Here is a 26782-nt window from a genome sequence, read left to right on the forward strand (position 1 = left end):
CCCCCAAACAAAACATTAGGAACACATGGCCCTTTTGAACAGCCACAATAAAACATTAGGAACACATGGCCCTTTTGAACAGCCCCCCAACAAAACATTAGGAACACATGGCCCTTTTGAACAGCCACAACAAAACATTAGGAACACATGGCCCTTTTGAACAGCCACAACAAAACATTAGGAACACATGGCCCTTTTGAACAGCCACAACAAAACATTAGGAACACATGGCCCTTTTGAACAGCCCCCAACAAAACATTAGGAACACATGGCCCTTTTGAACAGCCCCCAAAACATTAGGAACACATGGCCCTTTTGAACAGCCCCCAACAAAACATTAAAAACACATGGCTCTTTTGAACAGCCCCAACAAAACATTAGGAACACATGGCTCTTTTGAACAGCCCCCCAACAAAACATTAGGAACACATGGCTCTTTTGAACAGCCCCCCAACAAAACATTAGGAACACATGGCCCTTTTGAACAGCCCCCAAACAAAAGATTAGGAACACATGGCCCTTTTGAACAGCCCCCAAACAAAACATTAGGAACACATGGCCCTTTTGAACAGCCACAATAAAACATTAGGAACACATGGCCCTTTTGAACAGCCCCCCAACAAAACATTAGGAACACATGGCCCTTTTGAACAGCCCCCAAAACATTAGGAACACATGGCCCTTTTGAACAGCCCCCAAACAAAACATTAAAAACACATGGCTCTTTTGAACAGCCACAACAAAACATTAGGAACACATGGCTCTTTTGAACAGCCCCCCAACAAAACATTAGGAACACATGGCCCTTTTGAACAGCCACAACAAAAGACTAGGAACACATGGCCCTTTTGAACAGCCCCCAAAACATTAGGAACACATGGCCCTTTTGAACAGCCCCCAACAAAACATTAAAAACACATGGCTCTTTTGAACAGCCACAACAAAACATTAGGAACACATGGCCCTTTTGAACAGCCCCCCAACAAAACATTAGGAACACATGGCTCTTTTGAACAGCCCCCCAACAAAACATTAGGAACACATGGCCCTTTTGAACAGCCACAACAAAACATTAGGAACACATGGCTCTTTTGAACAGCCCCCCAACAAAACATTAGGAACACATGGCCCTTTTGAACAGCCACAACAAAACATTAGGAACACATGGCCCTTTTGAACAGCCACAACAAAACATTAGGAACACATGGCCCTTTTGAACAGCCACAACAAAACATTAGGAACACATGGCCCTTTTGAACAGCCCCCCAACAAAACATTAGGAACACATGGCTCTTTTGAACAGCCCCCAAAAAAGATGACACATGCCTCAGACCAGGCACCTACTACACTGGTGGACCATTCAGCCCCAGGCCACATCATCTATGGGCCTAGTACATAGAACATTAAAGAATCTACATCTTTAAGCTATAGATATCAGGGAGGTTTCTCATGAAAACAAATATGAGCTTTTTGGTTTTAATTTAAGGTTAGGGTGAGGCATGAGGTTAGCAGTGTGGTTAGGGTTAGGTTTAAAAATCTGATTTTAAGAAGATAAACTGAAAAATTTGTTGGGATTTAGCCATAGTTATGACATTGTGACTGTGGTACCTGGCGCTGGTACATTTCTTGTCCATTTATATCTGCTTGGGAGGGGGCAGAGTTTATTTCTGGTTTTATTAAACATAGGGGAGGTTTATCAGATTTTTTTCAGAAACATTCTAATTTTGTCTGACAAGGGGAGTTGTGGATTGATTTTTTATAGCTCCATATGTGTTAAGTCTACTGTACTGTTTCCTAGTGCAGAGCCAAATGAAAACCCTTCATCCATTAACATTGTACCCAGGCTGTTACAGAGTTGGAGTACTTGCTTCACACTGTTGATGACAAAAATTGTTTCTGTTTCTCCCTCATGCTCTCCCTTCGCTCTCTCTCCCTCTCTCCCACCTCTCTCTCTCCCTCTCTCTCATCCTACATATCTCCCTCATCTCCCTCTCTCTCCCACCTCTCTCTCTCTATCCCCTCTCTCTCCTCCTCCATATCTCCCTCATCTCCCTCTCTCTCCCACCTCTCTCTCTATCCCCTCTCTCTCATCCTCCATATCTCCCTCATCTCCCTCTCTCTCCCACCTCTCTCTCTCTATCCCCTCTCTCCATCCTCCATATCTCCCTCATCTCCCTCTCTCTCCCTCTCTCCCACCTCTCTCTCTCTATCCCCTCTCTCTCATCCTCCATATCTCCCTCATCTCCCTCTCTCTCCCACCTCTCTCTCTCTATCCTCTCTCTCCATCCTCCATCTCCCTCATCTCCCTCTCTCTCCCTCTCTCCCACCTCTCTCTCTCTATCCCCTCTCTCCATCCTCCATATCTCCCTCTCTCTCCCTCTCTCCCACCTCTCTCTCTCTATCCCCTCTCTCTCATCCTCCATATCTCCCTCATCTCCCTCATCTCCCTCCCTCTCTCTCTCTATCCCCTCTCTCCATCCTCCATATCTCCCTCATCTCCCCCTCCCTCTCCCTCTTTTTCTCTCCCTCCTCTCTCTCTTTCTCTCCCTCCTTTCCCTCTCTCTCTCCCTCCCTCCCCCTCCTCTCTCTCCTTCTCTCTCTCTGTCTCTAGGAGGATGTGGTATTGAGGAGGAGTGCGATGTTGCTGGGTCTGTCTGTGTTTGCTGTGTTCGGAAGTAGAGTGGCTGGTTTCCCGGGAGCAGGAGGACTCTGTACTCTGGTCATGGCCTTCCTAGCTGCGCTGGGCTGGGGGGCAGAGAAGGTTAGTGTGTTTATTAAGTATTTAGAGTGTCTTTATGAAGTTGTAACATGTTTATAAAACATCTTGTTCTTAACTGACTTAGTTAGATAAAGGTTAAATCTATGTGGACACCTCTTCAAATGAGTGGATTCGGCTATTTCAGCCACACCCGTTGCTGACCGGTGTATAAAATCGAGCACACAACCATGCCATCTCCATAGACAAACATTAGCAAGAGAATTGCCCGTGCTGAAGAGATCAGTGAATTTCAACGTGACACCATTATAGGATGTCACCTTTCCAACAAGTCAGTTTGTCAGATTTCTGCCCTGCTTTCCCCGGTCAACTGTAAGTGCTGTTATTGTAAAGTGGAAAAGTCTAGGAGCAACAATGGCTCAGCCACGAAGTGGTAGGCCACACAAGCTCACATCATCATATATAACTACAGCTGTAATGTTATTAAATCTTCATATATAAATACATCATATATAACTACAACATATACAACTACAGTTGTAATGTCATTACATCATCATATATAACTACATCATAAATAATTACATCATATATAACTACATCATATATAACAACAGCATATATAACTACATCATATATAACTACAGCTGTAATGTCAATACATCATCATATATAACTACATCATATATAACTACAGCTGTAATGTCATTACATCATCATATATAACTACATCATATATAACTACAGCTGTAATGTCATTACATCATCATATATAACTACATCATATATAACTACATCATATATAACTACATCATATATAACTACAGCTGTAACGTCATTAAATCATCATATATAACTCCATCATATATAACTACAGCTGTAATGTCATTACATCATCATATATAACTACATCATATATAACTACATCATATATAACTACAGCTGTAATGTCATTACATCATTATATATAACTACATCATATATAACTACATCATATATAACTACTTCATATATAACTACAGCTGTAATGTCAATACATCATCATATATAACTACATCATATATAACTACAGCTGTAATGTCATTACATCATCATATATAACTACATTATATATAACTACATCATATATAACTACAGTTGTAATGTCATTACATCATCATATATAACTACATCATATATAAATACATCATATATAACTACAGTTGTAATGTCATTACATCATCATATATAACTACAGCTGTAATGTGATTACATCATCATATATAGCTACATCATATATAAATACATCATATATAACTACAGTTGTAATGTCATTACATCATCATATATAACTACATCATATATAAATACATCATATATAACTACAGTTGTAATGTCATTACATCATCATATATAACTACAGCTGTAATGTCATTACATCATCATATATAACTACATCATATATAAATACATCATATATAACTACATCTGTAATGTCATTACATCATCATATATAACTACAGCTGTAATGTGATTACATCATCATATATAGCTACATCATATATAACTACATCATATATAACTACATCATATATAACTACATCTGTAATGTCATTACATCATCATATATAACTACATCATATATAACTACATCATATATAACTACAGCTGTAATGTGATTACATCATCATATATAGCTACATCATATAATACTACATCATATATAACTACATCATATATAACTACAGCTGTAATGTCATTAAATCATCATATATAACTACATCATATATAACTACATCATATATAACTACAGCTGTCATGTCATTACATCATCATATATAACTACAGCTGTAATGTCATTACATCATCATATATAACTACATCATATATAACTACATCATATATAACTACAGCTGTAATGTCATTACATCATCATATATAACTACAGCTGTAATGTCATTACATCATCATATATAACTACATCATATATAACTACAGTTGTAATGTCATTACATCATCATATATAACTACAGCTGTAATGTGATTACATCATCATATATAGCTACATCATATATAACTACATCATATATAACTACATCATATATAACTACATCTGTAATGTGATTACATCATCATATATAGCTACATCATATATAACTACATCATATATAACTACATCATATATAACTACATCTGTAATGTCATTACATCAGCATATATAACTACATCATATATAACTACAGCTGTAATGTGATTACATCATCATATATAGCTACATCATATAATACTACATCATATATAACTACAGCATATATAACTACATCATATATAACTACAGCTGTAATGTCATTACATCATCATATATAACTACATCATATATAACTACATCATATATAACTACAGCTGTCATGTCATTACATCAGCATATATAACTACATCATATATAACTACAGCTGTAATGTGATTACATCATCATATATAGCTACATCATATAATACTACATCATATATAACTACATCATATATAACTACAGCTGTAATGTCATTACATCATCATATATAACTACATCATATATAACTACATCATATATAACTACATCATATATAACTACAGCTGTAATGTCATTACATCAGCATATATAACTACATCATATATAACTACATCATATATAACTACATCATATATATCTACAGCTGTAATGTCATTACATCATCATATATAACTACATCATATATAACTACAGCTGTAATGTCATTACATCATCATATATAACTACATCATATATAACTACATCATATATAACTACATCATATATAACTACATCATATATAACTACATCATATATAACTACAGCTGTCATGTCATTACATCAGCATATATAACTACATCATATATAACTACAGCTGTAATGTGATTACATCATCATATATAGCTACATCATATAATACTACATCATATATAACTACATCATATATAACTACATCTGTAATGTCATTACATCATCATATATAACTACATCTGTAATGTCATTACATCATCATATACAACTACATCATATATAACTACATCATATATAACTACATATATAACTACAGCTGTCATGTCATTACATCATCATATATAACTACATCATATATAACTACAGCTGTAATGTGATTACATCATCATATATAGCTACATCATATAATACTATATCATATATAACTACAGCATATATAACTACATCATATATAACTACATCATATATAACTTCACCTGTAATGTCATTACATCATCATATATAACTACATCATATATAACTACATCATATATAACTCATTTCTGGATCAATCTCTGGATAAGAGCGTCTGCTAAATGACTTAAATGTAAATGTAACTACAGCTGTAATGTCATTACATCATCATATATAACTACAGCTGTAATGTCATTACATCATCATATATAACTACATCATATATAACTACAGCTGTAATGTCATTACATCATCATATATAGCTACATCATATATAACTACATCTGTAATGTCATTACATCATCATATATAACTACATCTGTAATGTCATTACATCATCATATATAACTACATCATATATAACTACATCATATATAACTACATCATATATAACTAATTTCTGGATCAATCTCTGGATAAGAGCGTCTGCTAAATGACTTAAATGTAAATGTAACTACAGCTGTAATGTCATTACATCATCATATATAACTACATCATATATAACTACAGCTGTAATGTCATTACATCATCATATATAACTACATCATATATAACTACATCATATATAACTACATCATATATAACTACAGTTGTAATGTCATTACATCATCATATATAACTACATCATATATAACTACATCATATATAACTACATCATATATAACTACAGCTGTAATGTCATTACATCATCATATATAACTACATCATATATAACTACAGTTGTAATGTCATTACATCATCATATATAACTACATCATATATAACTACAGCTGTAATGTCATTACATCATCAAATATAACTACATCATATATAACTACATCAAATATAACTACATCGTATATAACTACATCATATATAACTACATCATATATAACTACAGCTGTAATGTCATTACATCATCATATATAACTACAGCTGTAATGTCATTACATCATCATATATAACTTCATCATATATAACTACATCATATATAACTACAGCTGTAATGTCATTACATCATCATATATAACTACATCGTATATAACTACATCATATATAACTACAGCATATATAACTACATCATATATAACTACAGTTGTAATGTCATTACATCATCATATATAACTACATCATATATAACTACATCATATATAACTACATCATATATAACTACAGTTGTAATGTCATTACATCATCATATATAACTACATCATATATAACTACAGTTGTAATGTCATTACATCATCATATATAACTACATCATATATAACTACATCATATATAACTACAGTTGTAATGTCATTACATCATATGTAACTACAGCTGTAATGTGATTACATCATCATATATAGCTACATCATATATAACTACATCATATATAACTACATCATATATAACTACATCTGTAATGTCATTACATCATCATATATAACTACATCATATATAACTACATCATATATAACTACAGCTGTCATGTCATTACATCAGCATATATAACTACATCATATATAACTACAGCTGTAATGTGATTACATCATCATATATAGCTACATCATATAATACTACATCATATATAACTACATCATATATAACTACAGCTGTAATGTCATTACATCATCATATATAACAACATCATATATAACTACATCATATATAACTACATCATATATATCTACAGCTGTAATGTCATTACATCATCATATATAACTACATCATATATAACTACAGCTGTAATGTCATTACATCATCATATATAACTACATCATATATAACTACAGCTGTCATTACATCATCATATATAACTACATCATATATAACTACATCATATATAACTACAGCTGTAATGTCATTACATCATCATATATAACTACATCATATATAACTATAGCTGTAACGTCATTACATCATCATATATAACTACATCATATATAACTACATCATATATAACTATAGCTGTAACGTCATTACATCATCATATATAACTACATCATATATAACTACATCATATTTCTTTTTATTTCGGGCTTATTCTCATATTTTTTATTTCCTTTCTTATATTTATGGGGATATGTTTTCATTGTTTTGGATCATTAGATATTACTGACTGTTGGAGCTGGAAACACAATCATTAGATATTACTGACTGTTGGAGCTAGAAACTGTGTTATAAAGTGTTATAGCGTGTTTATAACCTTCCCAGGGCCCAGTAGCAGCAGTGGTAGGGAGCTTCTGGGACATCTTCCAGCCGCTGCTGTTTGGACTGATAGGAGCAGAAATCACAGTATCTACACTGAACCCCAATACAGTGGGTAAATACACACTACTACTTTAATACTACCACTACTATCTACACTGAACCCCAATACAGTGGGTAAATACACACTACTACTATAATACTACTACTACTATCTACACGCGGTTCTTCTATCTCCTCCACTGACGATGAGGTGGAATAAGGATCGGACCAAAATGCAGCGTGGTTCGTTAGATACATCTTTAATAAAGATGAAAATACGTACAATACAAAAACAACAAACGTGGAAAACCGAAACAGCCCTGACTGGTGCAACAAACACAGAGACAGGAACAATCACCCACAAACACACAGTGAAACCCAGGCTACCTAAATATGGTTCCCAATCAGAGACAACGATAATCAACGATAATCAGAGACAACGATAATCAACGATAAAGACTCTGATTGAGGACTGCCTCAGGCAGCCATAGACTAATCTATACACCCCACACAACCCCAAGACGAAACACACTACAAATAAACCCATTTCACACCCTGGCCTGACCCGGATCTGGAAGAGTCTGGCTGACTGGCAGATCTGGAAGAGTCTGGCTGACTGGCAGATCTGGAAGAGTCTGGCTGACTGGCAGATCTGGAAGAGTCTGGCTGACTGGCAGATCTGGAAGAGTCTGGCTGACTGGCGGATCCTGGCATACTGACGGCTCTGGCTGCTTCACGCTGACTGGCAGCTCTGGCTCCTTCATGCTGACTGGCGGCTCTTGTTGCTCCATCTTGACTGGCGGCTCTTGCTGCTCCATGCAGATTGACAGCTCTGGCGGCTTCTTGCAGACTGACAGCTCTGGCTGCTCCATGCAGACTAACAGCTCTGACAGCTCCTTGCAGACTGGCAGCTCCTTGCAGACTGGCAGCTTCTTGCAGACTGGCAGCTCCATGCAGACTGGCAGCTCCATGCAGACCGGCAGCTCCATGCAGACTGGCAGCTCTGGCTGCTCCATGCAGACTGACAGCTCTGGCTGCTCCATGCAGACTGACAGCTCTGGCTGCTCCATGCAGACTCGCAGCTCTGGCAGCGCTAAACAGGCGGGAGACTCCTGCAGCGCAGGAGAGGAGGAAGGTTCCGGCAGCGCTGGAGAGGCGAGGCGCACAGTAGGTCTGATGCGTGGTGCTGGCACTGGTGGTACTGGGCCGAGGACACGCACAGGAAGCTTGGTGCGGGGAGCTGCCACCGGAGGGCTGGGGTGTGGAGGTGGTACTGGGTAGACCGGACCGTGCAGGCGCACTGGAGCTCTTGAGCACCGAGCCTGCCCAACCTTACCTGGTTGAATACTCCCGGTCGCTCTGCCAGTGCGGCATGGTGGAATAGCCCGCACTGTGTTATGCAGGCGAAACGGGGATAGCGAGCGTAAGGCTGGTGCCATGTAAGCTGGCCCAAGGAGATGCACTGGGGACCAGATGCGTAGAGCCGGCTTCGTGGCATTTGGCTCGACGCTCAATCTAGCCCGGCCGATACGCGGAGCTGGAATAGAACGCACCGGGCTATGCACCCGCACTGGAGACACCGTGCGCTCCACAGCATAACACGGTGCCTGCCCGGTCTCTCTAGCCCCCCGGTAAGCACAGGGAGTTTGCGCAGGTCTCCTACCTGGCGTAGCCATACTCCCTGTTAGCCACCCCCCAATAAATTTTTGGGGCTGACTCTCGGGCTTCCAACCGCGTTGCCGCGCTGCCTCTTCATACCAGCGCCTCTCCGCTTTTTACGCCTCCAGTTCTTCCTTGGGACGGCGATATTCTCCAGGCTGTGCCCAGGGTCCTTTTCCGTCCAATATCTCCTCCCAAGTCCAGAAGTCCTGTGATCGCTGTTGCTGCCTTTGTAGCTTCTCCTGTGGCTCCTGCCTGTTGACACGTTGCTTGGTCCGTTTGTGGTGGGTGATTCTGTAACGCGGTTCTTCTATCTCCTCCTCTGACGATGAGGTGGAATAAGGATCGGACCAAAATGCAGCGTGGTTCGTTAGATACATCTTTAATAAAGATGAAAATACGTACAATACAAAAACAACAAATGTGGAAAACCGAAACAGCCCTGACTGGTGCAACAAACACAGAGACAGGAACAATCACCCACAAACACACAGTGAAACCCAGGCTACCTAAATATGGTTCCCAATCAGAGACAACGATAATCACCTGACTCTGATTGAGAACCGCCTCAGGCAGCCATAGACTAATCTATACACCCCACACAACCCCAAGACGAAACACACTACAAATAAACCCATGTCACACCCTGGCCTGACCCAATAAATGAAGACAACATAATAAATATAGACCAGGGCGTGACACTACTACTATAATACTACTACTACTATCTACACTGAACCCCAATACAGTGGGTAAATACACACTACTACTATAATACTACTACTACTGAACAGAAATCACAGTATCTACACTGAACCCCAACACAGTGGGTAAATACACACTACTACTATAATACTACAACTACTATCTACACTGAACCCCAATACAGTGGGTAAATACACAATACTACTATAATACTACTACTACTATCTACACTGAACCCCAATACAGTGGGTAAATACACACTACTACTATAATACTACTACTACTACTACTACTACTACTACTACTATCTACACTGAACCCCAATACAGTGGGTAAATACACACTACTACTATAATACTACTACTACTATCTACACTGGACCCCAATACAGTGGGTAAATACACACTACTACTATAATACTACTACTACTATCTACACTGAACCCCAATACAGTGGGTAAATACACACTACTACTATAATACTACCATCTACACTGAACCCCAATACAGTGGGTAAATACACTTTACTACTATAATACTACTACTACTATCTACACTGATCCCCAATACAGTGGGTAAATACACACTACTACTATAATACTACTACTACTGAACAGAAATCACAGTATCTACACTGAACCCCAACACAGTGGGTAAATACACACTACTACTATAATACTACAACTACTATCTACACTGAACCCCAATACAGTGGGTAAATACACAATACTACTATAATACTACTACTACTACTATCTACACTGAACCCCAATACAGTGAGTAAATACACACTACTACTATAATACTACTACTACTACTACTACTATCTACACTGAACCCCAATACAGTGGGTAAATACACAGTACTACTATAATACTACTACTACTATCTACACTGAACCCCAATACAGTGGGTAAATACACATTACTACTATAATACTACTACTACTTGTGCCAAACTGTTACTACAGTACTACCATACTACTACTACTACTACAGTACTACCACACTACTACTACTGCCACACAACTAGTACTACTACTACTACTAGTACTACTACTGCCATACTACTACTACAGTACTACCATACTACTACTACTACCTTACTACTACTACAGTACTACCATACTACTACTACTACCTTACTACTACTACAGTACTACCATACTACTACTACTACCATACTACTACTACTACAGTAATGCCTTACTACTACTACCGCCATACTACTACTACAGTACTACCTTACTACTACTACAGTACTACCATACTACTACTACTACCATACTACTACTACTACAGTAATGCCTTACTACTACTACCGCCATACTACTACTACAGTACTACCATACTACTACTACAGTACTACCATACTACTACTACTACAGTACTACCATACTACTACAGTACTGCCATACTACTACTACAGTACTACCATAATACTACTACTGCCATACTACTAGTACTACTACTACTATTACTACTACTACCATGCTACTACTACGGTACTACCATACTACTACTACTGCCATACTACTACTACAGTACTACCATACTACTACTACTACCTTACTACTACTACAGTACTACCATACTACTACTACTACTACTACAGTACTACCATACTACTACTACCATACTACTACTACTACAGTAATGCCTTACTACTACTACTGCCATACTACTACTACAGTACTACCATACTACTACTACTGCCATACTACTACTACAGTACTACCATACTACTACTACAGTACTACCATACTACTACAGTACTGCCATACTACTACTACAGTACTACCATAATACTACTACTGCCATACTACTAGTACTACTACTACTATTACTACTACTACCATGCTACTACTACGGTACTACCATACTACTACTACTGCCATACTACTACTACAGTACTACCATACTACTACTACTACCTTACTACTACTACAGTACTACCATACTACTACTACTACCTTACTACTACTACAGTACTACCATACTACTACTACCATACTACTACTACTACAGTAATGCCTTACTACTACTACTGCCATACTACTACTACAGTACTACCATACTACTACTACAGTACTACCATACTACTACTACTGCCATACTACTACTACAGTACTACCATACTACTACTACTACCTTACTACTACTACAGTACTGCCATACTACTACTACTACCATACTACTAATACTACAGTAATGCCATACTACTACTACTGCCATACTACTACTACAGTACTACCTTACTACTACTACAGTACTACCATACTACTACTACTATAACTACTGTATTGCTACTACTGCCTTACTACTACTACAGTACTACCATACTACTACTACCATACTACTACTACTACTACTACCATACTACTACTACTATTACTACTGCTATACTACTACTACAGTACTACCATATAACTACTACTACCATACTACTACTACTACAATACTACCATACTACTACTACTACCATACTACTACTACTACTATACTACTATGACTACCATACTACTACTACAGTACTACCATACTACTACTACTACTGCCATACTACTACAGTACTACCATACTACTAGTACTACTACCATACTACTACTACATTACTACCATACTACTACTACAGTACTGCCATACCACTACTACTGCCATACTACTACTACAGTACTACCATACTACTAGTACTACCGTACTACTACTACAGTACTACCATAATACTACTACTACCATACTACTACTACAGTACTACCATACTACTACTACTACCATACTACTACTACAGTACTACCATAATACTACTACTACCATACTACTACTACAGTACTACCATACTACTACTACTACCATACTACTACTACCATACTACTACTACAGTACTACCATACTACTACTACTACTACCATACTACTACTACTACTACCATACTACTACTACAGTACTACCATACTACTACTACTGCCATACTACTACTGCCATACTACTACAGTACTACCATACTACTACCACACCTACTATACTTTTACTACACTACTGCCATACTACTACTACTACAGTACTACCATACTACTACTACAACTACTATACTGCTACTACGGTACTACCATACTACTACTACAACTACTATATTGCTACTACAGTACTACCATACTACTACTACAGTACTACCATACTACTACTACAACTACTATATTGCTACTACAGTACTACCATACTACTACTACAACTACTATATTGCTACTACAGTACTACCATACTACTACTACTACATTACTACAATGATACAACTTCAGTACTAATTCTAATAAAGTAGAATGTTTCTCTTTCCTCTCTCTCCCCCCTCCCCCTCTCTCTCTCTCTCTCTTTCCACCCTCCCTCTCTTTCTCTCTCCCCATCTCTATCTCTCTCTCTCTCTTTCCACCCTCCCTCCCTCTCTCTCTCTTTCCACCCTCCCTCTCTTTCTCTCTCCCCATCTCTATCTCTGTCTCTCTCCCCCTCCCTCTCCTCCCCTCCCTCCCTCTCTTTCTCTCTCCCATCTCTATCTCTCTCTCTCTTTCCACCCTCCCTCCCTCTCTCTCTCTTTCCACCCTCCCTCTCTTTCTCTCTCCCATCTCTATCTCTGTCTCTCTCCCCCTCCCTCCCTCTCTCCCCCTCCCTCTCTCTCTTTCTCTCTCCCCATCTCTATCTCTGTGTCTCTCTCCCCCTCCCTCCCTTCCCCTCCCCCTCCCTCTCTCTCTTTCTCTCTCCCCCATCTCTATCTCTTTGTCTCCCCCCTCCCTCTCTCCCCTTCCTCTCTCTCTTTTTCTCTCCCCCATCTCTATCTCTGTTTCTCCCCCTCCCTCTCTCCCCCTCCCTCTCTGTCTTTCTCTCTCCCCCAACTCTCTATGTCGCTCTTTCTCCCCCTTTCTATCTCTCCACCCTCCCTCCCTCTCTCCCCCTTTCTCTCTCTAGGTCTGGGTCTGGTCTGTATCAGTGCAGGCCTGCTGGTTCGTGTTCTGGTAACTCTATCTGTGGTTCTGTTTGCTGGTTTCACTCTGAGAGAGAAGCTCTTTATCGCTTTGGCCTGGATCCCCAAAGCCACCGTACAGGTGAGAGCTTAATTAGCTACAAATACACTGCTACCTATGGGGACAGCTCCTATGGGCACAGCTCCTATGGGGTCAGCACCTATGGGGACAGCTCCTATGGGGACAGCACCTATGGGGACAGCACCTATGGGGACAGCTCTTATGGGGACAGCTCCTATGGGGACAGCTCCTATGGGGACAGCTCCTATGGGGACAGCACCTATGGGGACAGCTCCTATGGGGACAGCTCCTATGGGGACAGCACCTATGGGGACAGCACCTATGGGGACAGCTCCTATGGGGGCAGCACCTATGGGGACAGCTCCTATGGGGACAGCTCCTATGGGGACAGCACCTATGGGGACAGCACCTATGGGGACAGCTCCTATGGGTACAGCTCCTATGGGGACAGCACCTATGGGGGCAGCTCCTATGGGGACAGCTCCTATGGGGACAGCACCTATGGGGACAGCTCCTATGGGGACAGCTCCTATGGGGACAGCACCTATGGGGACAGCACCTATGGGGACAGCTCCTATGGGGACAGCTCCTATGGGGACAGCACCTATGGGGACAGCACTTATGGGGACAGCTCCTATGGGGACAGCACCTATGGGGACAGCTCCTATGGGGACAGCTCCTATGGGGACAGCACCTATGGGGTCAGCTCCTATGGGGACAGCACCTATGGGGACAGCTCCTATGGGGACAGCTCCTATGGGGACAGCTCCTATGGGGACAGCTCCTATATGGGGACAGCACCTATGGGGACAGCACCTATGGGGACAGCACTTATGGGGACAGCTCCTATGGGGACAGCTCCTATGGGGACAGCACCTATGGGGACAGCTCCTATGGGGACAGCTCCTATGGGGACAGCTCCTATGGGGACAGCACCTATGGGGACAGCTCCTATGGGGACAGCTCCTATGGGGACAGCACCTATGGGGGCAGCTCCTATGGGGACAGCACCTATGGGGGCAGCTCCTATGGGGACAGCTCCTATGGGGACAGCCCTATGGGGACAGCTCCTATGGGGACAGCACCTATGGGGACAGCACCTATGGGGACAGCTCCTATGGGGACAGCACCTATGGGGACAGCACCTATGGGGACAGCACCTATGGGGACAGCTCCTATGGGGACAGCTCCTATGGGGACAGCTCCTATGGGGACAGCTCCTATGGGGACAGCTCCTATGGGGACAGCACCTATGGGGACAGCTCCTATGGGGACAGCTCCTATGGGGACAGCTCCTATGGGGACAGCTCCTATGGGGACAGCACCTATGGGGACAGCTCCTATGGGGACAGCTCCTATGGGGACAGCACCTATGGGGACAGCTTCTATGGGGACAGCTCCTATGGGGACAGCTCCTATGGGGACAGCTCCTATGGGGACAGCTCCTATGGGGACAGCTCCTATGGGGACAGCACCTATGGGGACAGCTCCTATGGGGACAGCTCCTATGGGGACAGCTCCTATGGGGACAGCTCCTATGGGGACAGCACCTATGGGGACAGCTTCTATGGGGACAGCTCCTATGGGGACAGCTCCTATGGGGACAGCTCCTATGGGGACAGCTCCTATGGGGACAGCTAAAGAACCCTTTTGGAACCCTTTTTTCTAAGCCCTTACAGGAGGCTGGTGGGGGGACATTTTGGAAGGAGGTAATGGCTGGAATGGAATAGATGGAAAGGTATCAAACACATGAGTCTTTATTGAATCAAACACATGAGTCTTTATTGAATCAAACACATGAGTCTTTATTGAATCAAACACATGAGTCTTTATTCAATCAAACACATGAGTCTTTATTCAATCAAACACATGAGTCTTTATTCAATCAAACACATGGGTCTTTATTCAATCAAACACATTATTCTTAATTCAATCAAACACATGAGTCTTTATTGAATCAAACACATGAGTCTTAATTGAATCAAACACATGGGTATTCCATCCTTATCGCTGAAGTACAGCGTGCTTGTAATGTAAATGTCATTTACGATTGAGCCGCCATGTGCACCGTTTATGTGACTTCAGTCCCCAACAACATTGGAATATTGTCTTTAAATGTTATGCTGAACTTGTGCGTTTTGGATGGAATCGAGACCTCGGTTTCCATGTGTCCCAGCTTAGAATGATCATCCCGTATGTCCCACCAGCCACTGAGGGATGCAGTCCAGATCTGTCGGGTGTTTCAAATCATTCTAACTGGTTCTGTTGGGTTCTAGGCAGCGATAGGTTCTACAACCTTGGACATGGCCCATGTAGAGGGGTATTTGGTTGTAGATCTGGGTATCTAAATCATTCTAACTGGTTCTGTTGGGTTCTAGGCAGCGATAGGTTCTACAACCTTGGACATGGCCCATGTAGAGGGGTATTTGGTTGTACATCTGGGTATCTAAATCATTCTAACTGGTTCTGTTGGGTTCTAGGCAGCGATAGGTTCTACAGCCTTGGACATGGCCCGTGTGTCGGGGGATGAGGTTCTGGTGAAGTACGGTCTGGATGTTCTGACTGTGGCTGTTCTGGCCATCCTCACTACAGCACCTATAGGAGCCCTGGGGATCGGCCTGGCGGGGCCCAGACTGCTGACCAGACACTCGGAGGACACACACGCAGACAGGAAAGAGGGTGAGGGTACGCACACACAAGTGTAGACAGCGAAATACACACTTAAGCAGCCAGGCAAGTACAGTGCCTTGCGAAAGTATTCGGCCCCCTTGAACTTTGCAACCTTTTGCGACATTTCAGGCTTCAAACATTAAAGATATAAAACTGTATTTTTTTGTGAAGAATCAACAAGTGGGACACAATCATGAAGTGGAACGACATTTATTGGATATTTCAAACTTTTTTAACAAAACAAAAACTGAAAAATTGGGCGTGCAAAATTATTCAGCCCCCTTAGGTTAATACTTTGTAGCGCCACCTTTTGCTGCGATTACAGCTGTAAGTCGCTTGGGGTATGTCTCTATCAGTTTTGCACATCGAGAGACTGAAATGTTTTCCCATTCCTCCTTGCAAAACAGCTCGAGCTCAGTGAGGTTGGATGGAGAGCATTTGTGAGCAGCAGTTTTCAGTTCTTTCCACAGATTCTCGATTGGATTCAGGTCTGGACTTTGACTTGGCCATTCTAACACCTGGATATGTTTATTTTTGAACCATTCCATTGTAGATTTTGCTTTATGTTTTGGATCATTGTCTTGTTGGAAGACAAATCTCCGTCCCAGTCTCAGGTCTTTTGCAGACTCCATCAGGTTTTCTTCCAGAATGGTCCTGTATTTGGCTCCATCCATCTTCCCATCAATTTTAACCATCTTCCCTGTCCCTGCTGAAGAAAAGCAGGCCCAAACCATGATGCTGCCACCACCATGTTTGACAGTGGGGATGATGTGGTCAGGGTGATGAGCTGTGTTGCTTTTACGCCAAACATAACGTTTTGCATTGTTGCCAAAAAGTTCAATTTTGGTTTCATCTGACCAGAGCAACTTCTTCCACATGTTTGGTGTGTCTTGTGGCAAACTTTAAACAACACTTTTTATGGTTATCTTTAAGAAATGGCTTTCTTCTTGCCACTCTTCCATAAAGGCCAGATTTGTGCAATATACGATTGATTGTTGTCCTATGGACAGAGTCTCCGACCACAGCTGTAGATCTCTGCAGTTCATCCAGAGTGATCATGGGCCTATTGGCTGCATCTCTGATCAGTCTTCTCCTTGTATGAGCTGAAAGTGTAGAGGGACGGCCAGGTCTTGGTAGATTTGCAGTGGTCTGATACTCCTTCCATTTCAATATTATCGCTTGCACAGTGCTCCTTGGGATGTTTAAAGCTTGGGAAATCTTTTTGTATCCAAATCCGGCTTTAAACTTCTTCACAACAGTATCTCGGACCTGCCTGGTGTGTTCCTTGTTCTTCATGATGCTCTCTGCGCTTTTAACGGACCTCTGAGACTATCACAGTGCAGGTGCATTTATACAGAGACTTGATTACACACAGGTGGATTGTATTTATCATCATTAGTCATTTAGGTCAACATTGGATCATTCAGAGATCCTCACTGAACTTCTGGAGAGAGTTTGCTGCACTGAAAGTAAAGGGGCTGAATAATTTTGCATGCCCAATTTTTCAGTTTTTGATTTGTTAAAAAAGTTTGAAATATCCAATAAATGTTGTTCCACTTCATGATTGTGTCCCACTTGTTGATTCTTCACAAAAAAATACAGTTTTATATCTTTATGTTAGAAGCATGAAATGTGGCAAAAGGTTGCAAAGTTCAAGGGGGCCGAAAACTTTCGCAAGGCACTGTAGGTATGAACTCACAAACACACCCTAAAACACGCGCACACACACACACTTCATAGGATTTTCCTCTCTGATTTGAATCAGGCACTGAAGAGGACGCCCCAGAGTCTGTGTCGGGACCCGTGTCTAAAGGGGTGGAGCCATGTGAGAGCAAGATGTGACCTCAGCCAATCACCTTCCAGACAGCAGGGTCCATTGGACCAGTCATAATTCAGAACAGACACTTTGACTGCATTCCAAATGGCACCCCGTTACACTGTGTCCTGGTCTAATGTAGTCCACTATATTATAGAGAATAGGGCCCTGGTCTAATGTAGTCCACTATATTATAGAGAATAGGGCCCTGCTCTAATGTAGTCCACTATATTATAGAGAATAGGGCCCTGCTCTAATGTAGTCCACTATATTATAGAGAATAGGGCCCTGCTCTAATGTAGTCCACTATATTATAGAGAATAGGGCCCTGGTCTAATGTAGTCCACTATATTATAGAGAATAGGGCTCTGGTTTAATGTAGTCCACTATATTATAGAGAATAGGGCCCTGTTCTAATGTAGTCCACTATATTATAGAGAATAGGGCCCTGCTCTAATGTAGTCCACTATATTATAGAGAATAGGGCCCTGCTCTAATGTAGTCCACTATATTATAGAGAATAGGGCCCTGGTCTAATGTAGTCCACTATATTATAGAGAATAGGGCCCTGCTCTAATGTAGTCCACTATATTATAGAGAATAGGGCCCTGGTCTAATGTAGTCCACTATATTATAGAGAATAGGGCTCTGATCTAAAGTAGTGCACTATATTATAGAGAATGTCCCCAACTCCATCAGGAGACCACTGTTCTGTTGACCTTTACAATGAGTCCATGCCCTGTCCCCAACTCCATCAGGAGACCACTGTTCTGTTGACCTTTACACATTCAGCCCTGTCCCCAACTCCATCAGGAGACCACTGTTCTGTTGACCTTTACACATTCAGCCCTGTCCCCAACTCCATCAGGTGACCACTGTTCTGTTGACCTTTACACATTCAGCCCTGTCCCCAACTCCATCAGGAGACCCCTGTTCTGTTGACCTTTACAATGAGTCCATGCCCTGTCCCCAACTCCATCAGGAGACCACTGTTCTGTTGACCTTTACAATGAGTTCATGCCCTGTCCCCAACTCCATCAGGTGACCACTGTTCTGTTGACCTTTACACATTCAGCCCTGTCCCCAACTCCATCAGGAGACCCCTGTTCTGTTGACCTTTACAATGAGTTCATGCCCTGTCCCCAACTCCATCAGGAGACCCCTGTTCTGTTGACCTTTACACATTCAGCCCTGTCCCCAACTCCATCAGGAGACCCCTGTTCTGTTGACCTTTACAATGAGTCCATGCTCTGTCCCCAACTCCATCAGGAGACCACTGTTCTGTTGACCTTTACACATTCAGCCCTGTCCCCAACTCCATCAGGAGACCACTGTTCTGTTGACCTTTACACATTCAGCCCTGTCCCCAACTCCATCAGGAGACCACTGTTCTGTTGACCTTTACAATGAGTCCATGCCCTGTCCCCAACTCCATCAGGAGACCACTGTTCTGTTGACCTTTACAATGAGTCCATGCCCTGTCCCCAACTCCATTAGGAGACCACTGTTCTGTTGACCTTTACAATGAGTCCATGCCCTGTATGTACTGAATACATTAGAATAAAGGATTTATGATAAATATCAATGTTCCTATGTTTTTTGTTTCATGCTTTCATGTGTTCACACCAATATCTGTCTGTTGCTGTAGTATCATAGAGAAAAGCAGACAATAAGTTCCACAGGTGAGGCGAGGTGACGCTACGACCAATGGGAGAACTCTGTTTCTTCACGATGGATTCAGAGCCAGAGAAAGTGTCGACGTAATTAAAGTCACCGCCTGCATCGGCCAAATGGCTGAAGGCTCCACTGCCTGGCTCCACTGACTGGCTCAGCTGCCTGGCTCAGCTGCCTGGCTCAGCTGCCTGGCTCAGCTGCCTGGCTCAGCTGCCTGGCTCAGCTGCCTGGCTCCGCTGCCTGGCTCAGCTGCCTGGCTCCACTGCCTGGCTCCGCTCCCCACTGCCTGGCTCCGCTCCCCACTGCCTGGCTCAGCTGCCTGGCTCCACTGCCTGAATCAGCTGCCTGGCTCCACTGCCTGGCTCCGCTCCCCGCTAAATGGCTCCACTGCCTGTCTCAACTGCCTGGCTCCACTGCCTGGCTCAGCTGCCTGGCTCCGCTCCCCGCTGCCTGGCTCCACTGCCTGGCTCCACTGCCTGGCTCCACTGCCTGGCTCCACTGCCTGGCTCCGCTGCCTGGCTCCACTGTCTGGCTCCGCTGCCTGGCTCCGCTGCCTGGCTCCGCACCCCGCAGCCTGGCTACACTGCCTGGCTCCACTGCCTGGCTCCACTGCCTGGCTCCGCTCCCCGCTGCCTGGCTCCACTGCCTGGCTCCACTGCCTGGCTCAGCTGCCTGGCTCCACTGCCTGGCTCCACTGCCTGGCTCCGCTGCCTGGCTCCACTGCCTGGCTCCGCTCCCCGCTGCCTGGCTCCACTGCCTGGCTCAGCTGCCTGGCTCAACTGCATGGCTCAACTGCCTGGCTCCACTGCCTGGCTCAGCTGCCTGGCTCCACTGCATGGCTCCACTGCCTGGCTCCGCTCCCCACTGCCTGGCTCCGCTGCCTGGCTCCGCTGCCTGGCTCCGCTGCCTGGCTCCGCTGCCTGGCTCCACTGCCTGGCTCAGGTCCCCGCTGCCTGGCTCCACTGCCTAGCTCAGCTGCCTGGCTCCACTGCCTGGCTCCGCTCCCCGCTGCCTGGCTCCGCTGCCTGGCTCCGCTGCCTGGCTCCACTGCCTGGCTCCACTGCCTGGCTCAGCTGCCTGGCTCCACTGCCTGGCTCCGCTCCCCGCTGCCTGGCTCCACTGCCTGGCTCAGCTGCCTGGCTCCACTGCCTGGCTCCGCTCCCCACTGCCTGGCTCCGCTCCCCGCTGCCTGGCTCAGCTGCCTGGCTCCACTGCCTGAATCAGCTGCCTGGCTCCACTGCCTGGCTCCGCTCCCCGCTGCCTGGCTCCACTGCCTGGCTCAGCTGCCTGGCTCCACTGCCTGGCTACACTGCCTGGCTCCGCTCCCCGCTGCCTGGCTCCACTGCCTGGCTCAACTGCCTTGCTCCACTGCCTGGCTCAACTGCCTGGCTCCACTGCCTGCCTCCGCTGCCTGGCTCCGCTGCCTGGCTCCACTGCCTGGCTCCACTGCCTGGCTCAGCTGCCTGGCTCAGCTGCCTGGCTCCACTGTCTGGCTCCACTGCCTGGCTCCGCACCCCGCTGCCTGGCTACACTGCCTGGCTCCACTGCCTGGCTCAGCTGCCTGACTCAGCTGCCTGACTCAGCTGCCTGGCTCCACTGCCTGGCTCCGCTCCCCGCTGCCTGGCTCCGCTCCCCGCTGCCTGGCTCCACTGCCTGGCTCCGCTGCCTGGCTCAGCTGCCTGGCTCCACTGCCTGGCTCCACTGCCTGGCTCCGCTGCCTGGCTCCACTGCCTGGCTCCGCTCCCCACTGCCTGGCTCCGCTGCCTGGCTCAGCTGCCTGGCTCAACTGCATGGCTCAACTGCCTGGCTCCACTGCCTGGCTCTCCACTGCCTGGCTCCACTGCATGGCTCCACTGCCTGGCTCCGCTCCCCACTGCCTGGCTCAGCTGCCTGGCTCAGCTGCCTGGCTCAGCTGCCTGGCTCAGCTGCCTGGCTCAGCTGCCTGGCTCAGCTGCCTGGCTCAGCTGCCTGGCTCCGCTGCCTGGCTCAGCTCCCCGCTGCCTGGCTCCACTGCCTGGCAGTCTTCTTCTGGCTGTGCCGGGTGGAGATTATAACAGAACATGGCAAAGATGTTCAAATGTTCGTAGATGATCAGCAGGGTCAAATAATAATAATCACAGTAGTTGTCGACAGTGCAATGGGACAGCACCTCAGGAGTAAATGTCAGTTGGCTTTTCATAGCTGATCATTCAGAGTATCTCTACCGCTCCTGCTTTCTCTAGAGATTTGAAAACAGCAGGTCTGAGACACGTCCGGTGAACAGGTCAGGGTTTGATACCCGCAGGCAGAACAGTTGAAACTGGAGCAGCAGCACAGCCAGGTGGACTGGGGGCAGCCAGGAGTCATCATGCCAGGTAGTCCTGAGGCATGGTCCTAGGCCTCAGGTTCTCCGAGAGAGAGAAAGAAAGAAAGAGAGAATTAGAGAGAGCATACTTAAATTCACACAGGACACCAGATAAGACAGGAGAAATACTCCAGATATATTTTTATTTTATGTTATTTCACCTTTATTTAACCAGTTAGGCCAGTTGAGAACAAGTTCTCATTTACAACTGCGACCTGGCCAAGATAAAGCAAAGCAATGTGACACAGAAAACAACACAGTTACACATGGAGTAAACAATAAACAAGCCAATAACACAATAAACAAGTCAATGACACAGTAGAAAAAAGAAAGTCTATATACAGTGTGTGCAAAAGGCATGAGGAGGTAGGCAATAAATAGGCCATAGGCGCGAATAATTACAATTTAGCAGATTAACACTGGAGTGATAAATGATCAGATGATGATGTGCAAGTAGAGATACTGGTGTGCAAAAGAGCAGAAAAGTAAATAAATAAAAACAGTATGGGGATGAGGTAGGTAGATTGGGTGGGATATTTACCGATAGACTATGTACAGCTGCAGCGATCGGTTAGCTGCTCAGATAGCAGATGTTTGAAGTTGGTGAGGGCGATAAAAGTCTCCAACTTCAGTGATTTTTGCCATTCGTTCCAGTCACAGGCAGCATAGAACTGGAAGGAAAGGCGGCCAAATGAGGTGTTGGCTTTGGGGATGATCAGTGAGATACACCTGCTGGAGCGCGTGCTACGGGTGGGTGTTACCATCGTGACCAGTGAACTGAGATAAGGAGGAGCTTTACCTAGCATGGACTTATAGACGACCTGGAGCCAGTGGGTCTGGCGATGAATATGTAGCGAGGGCCACCCGACTAGAGCATACAGGTCGCAGTGGTGGGTGGTATAAGATGCTTTAGTGACAAAACGGATGGCACTGTGATAAACTGCATCCAGTTTGCTGAGTAGAGTGTTGGAAGCAATTAAAAAATACATGGAGAGACAGAGACAGGACACTATAATACAGGGAGACACAGAGACAGGAAACCATAACACAGGGAGAAACAGAGACACTATAATACAGGGAGACACAGAGACACTATAATACAGGGAGACACAGAGACAGGACACTATAGTACAGGGAGACACAGAGACAGGACACTATAATACAGGGAGAAACAGAGACAGGACACTATAATACAGGGAGAAACAGAGACAGGACACTATAATACAGGAAGAAACAGAGACACTATAATACAGGAAGACACAGAGACAGGACACTATAATACAGGAAGACACAGAGACAGGACACTATACTACAGGGAGAAACAGAGACAGGACACCATAACACAGGGAGAAACAGAGACACTATAATACAGGGAGACACAGAGACAGGACACTATAATACAGGGAGAAACAGAGACACTATAATACAGGGAGAAACAGAGACAGGACACTATAATACAGGGAGAAACAGAGACAGGACACTATAATACAGGGAGAAACAGAGACACTATAATACAGGGAGACACAGAGACAGGACACTATAGTACAGGGAGACACAAAGACAGGACACTATAATACAGGGAGAAACAGAGACAGGACACTATAATACAGGGAGAAACAGAGACAGGACACTATAATACAGGGAGAAACAGAGACAGGACACTATAATACAGGGAGAAACAGAGACAGGACACTATAATACAGGGAGAAACAGAGACACTATAATACAGGGAGAAACAGAGACACTATAATACAGGGAGACACAGAGACAGGACACTATAATACAGGGAGAAACAGAGACAGGACACTATAATACAGGGAGAAACAGAGACACTATAATACAGGGAGACACAGAGACAGGACACTATAATACAGGAAGACACAGAGACACTATAATACAGGGAGACACAGAGACACTATAATACAGGGAGAAACAGAGACAGGACACTATAATACAGGGAGAAACAGAGACACTATAGTACAGGGAGACACAGAGACAGGACACTATAATACAGGGAGAAACAGAGACAGGACACTATAGTACAGGGAGACACAGAGACAGGACACTATAATACAGGGAGACACAGAGACAGGACACTATAATACAGGGAGAAACAGAGACACTATAACACAGGGAGAAACAGAGACACTATAATACAGGGAGACACAGAGACAGGACACTACAATACAGGGAGAAACAGAGACAGGACACCATAACACAGGGAGAAACAGAGACACTATAATACAGGGAGAAACAGAGACAGGTCACTATAATACAGGGAGAAACAGAGACACTATAATACAGGGAGACACAGAGACAGGACACTATAATACAGGGAGACACAGAGACAGGACACTATAATACAGGGAGAAACAGAGACACTATAATACAGGGAGAAACAGAGACAGGACACCATAACACAGGGAGAAACAGAGACACTATAATACAGGGAGACACAGAGGCAGAACACTATAATACAGGGAGACACAGAGACAGGACACTATAATACAGGGAGAAACAGAGACACTATAATACAGGGAGAAACAGAGACAGGACACTATAATACAGGGAGAAACAGAGACAGGACACCATAACACAGGGAGAAACAGAGACACTATAATACAGGGAGACACAGAGACAGGACACTATAATACAGGGAGAAACAGAGACACTATAATACAGGGAGAAACAGAGACAGGACACTATAATACAGGGAGAAACAGAGACAGGACACTATAATACAGGGAGAAACAGAGACACTATAATACAGGGAGAAACAGAGACAGGTCACTATAATACAGGGAGAAAAAGAGACACTATAATACAGGGAGACACAGAGACAGGACACTATAATACAGGGAGACACAGAGACAGGACACTATAATACAGGGAGAAACAGAGACACTATAATACAGGGAGAAACAGAGACAGGACACCATAACACAGGGAGAAACAGAGACACTATAATACAGGGAGACACAGAGACAGGACACTATAATACAGGGAGACACAGAGACAGGACACTATAATACAGGGAGAAACAGAGACACTATAATACAGGGAGAAACAGAGACAGGTCACTATAATACAGGGAGAGACAGAGACAGGACACTATTATACAGGGAGAAACAGAGACACTATAATACAGGGAGAAACAGAGACAGGACACTATAATACAGGGAGAAACAGAGACAGGACACTATAATACAGGGAGAAACAGAGACAGGACACTATAATACAGGGAGAAACAGAGACACTATAATACAGGAAGAAACAGAGACAGGACACTATAACACAGGGAGAAACAGAGACAGGACACTATAATACAGGGAGAAACAGAGACACTATAACACAGGGAGACACAGAGACAGGACACTATAATACAGGGAGAAACAGAGACAGGACACCAAAACACAGGGAGAAACAGAGACACTATAATACAGGGAGACACAGAGACACTATAATACAGGGAGACACAGAGACAGGACACTATAACACAGGGAGACACAGAGACACTATAACACAGGGAGACACAGAGACAGGACACTATAATACAGGGAGAATCAGGACACTATAACACAGGGAGAAACAGAGACACTATAGTACAGGGAGACACAGAGACAGGACACTATAATACAGGGAGAAACAGAGACAGGACACTATAATACAGGGAGACACAGAGACAGGACACTATAATACAGGGAGAAACAGAGACACTATAATACAGGGAGACACAGAGAC

The 26782-nt window shown here is 43.6% G+C and overlaps 1 protein-coding gene across 1 annotated transcript in view; it reads left to right on the top strand.

Moving 5' to 3' along the window:
• Window positions 1-20586, top strand: part of LOC135516524 (sodium/hydrogen exchanger 9B2-like) — a 44373-nt gene extending 23787 nt beyond the window's left edge. Inside the window, exons 8-12 of the mRNA XM_064940871.1 lie at window positions 2612-2761; window positions 8106-8214; window positions 14461-14597; window positions 17018-17216; window positions 18973-20586. Coding sequence (XP_064796943.1) covers window positions 2612-2761; window positions 8106-8214; window positions 14461-14597; window positions 17018-17216; window positions 18973-19049 — 672 coding nt within the window. The 3' untranslated portion in view covers window positions 19050-20586. The remainder of the gene's footprint in view (window positions 1-2611; window positions 2762-8105; window positions 8215-14460; window positions 14598-17017; window positions 17217-18972) is intronic.
• The last annotated feature ends 6196 nt before the right edge of the window (window positions 20587-26782 follow it).

Source organism: Oncorhynchus masou, chromosome 27 (assembly GCF_036934945.1).
Source record: "Oncorhynchus masou masou isolate Uvic2021 chromosome 27, UVic_Omas_1.1, whole genome shotgun sequence".
In the NCBI taxonomy this organism is placed as follows: Eukaryota; Metazoa; Chordata; class Actinopteri; order Salmoniformes; family Salmonidae; genus Oncorhynchus; species Oncorhynchus masou.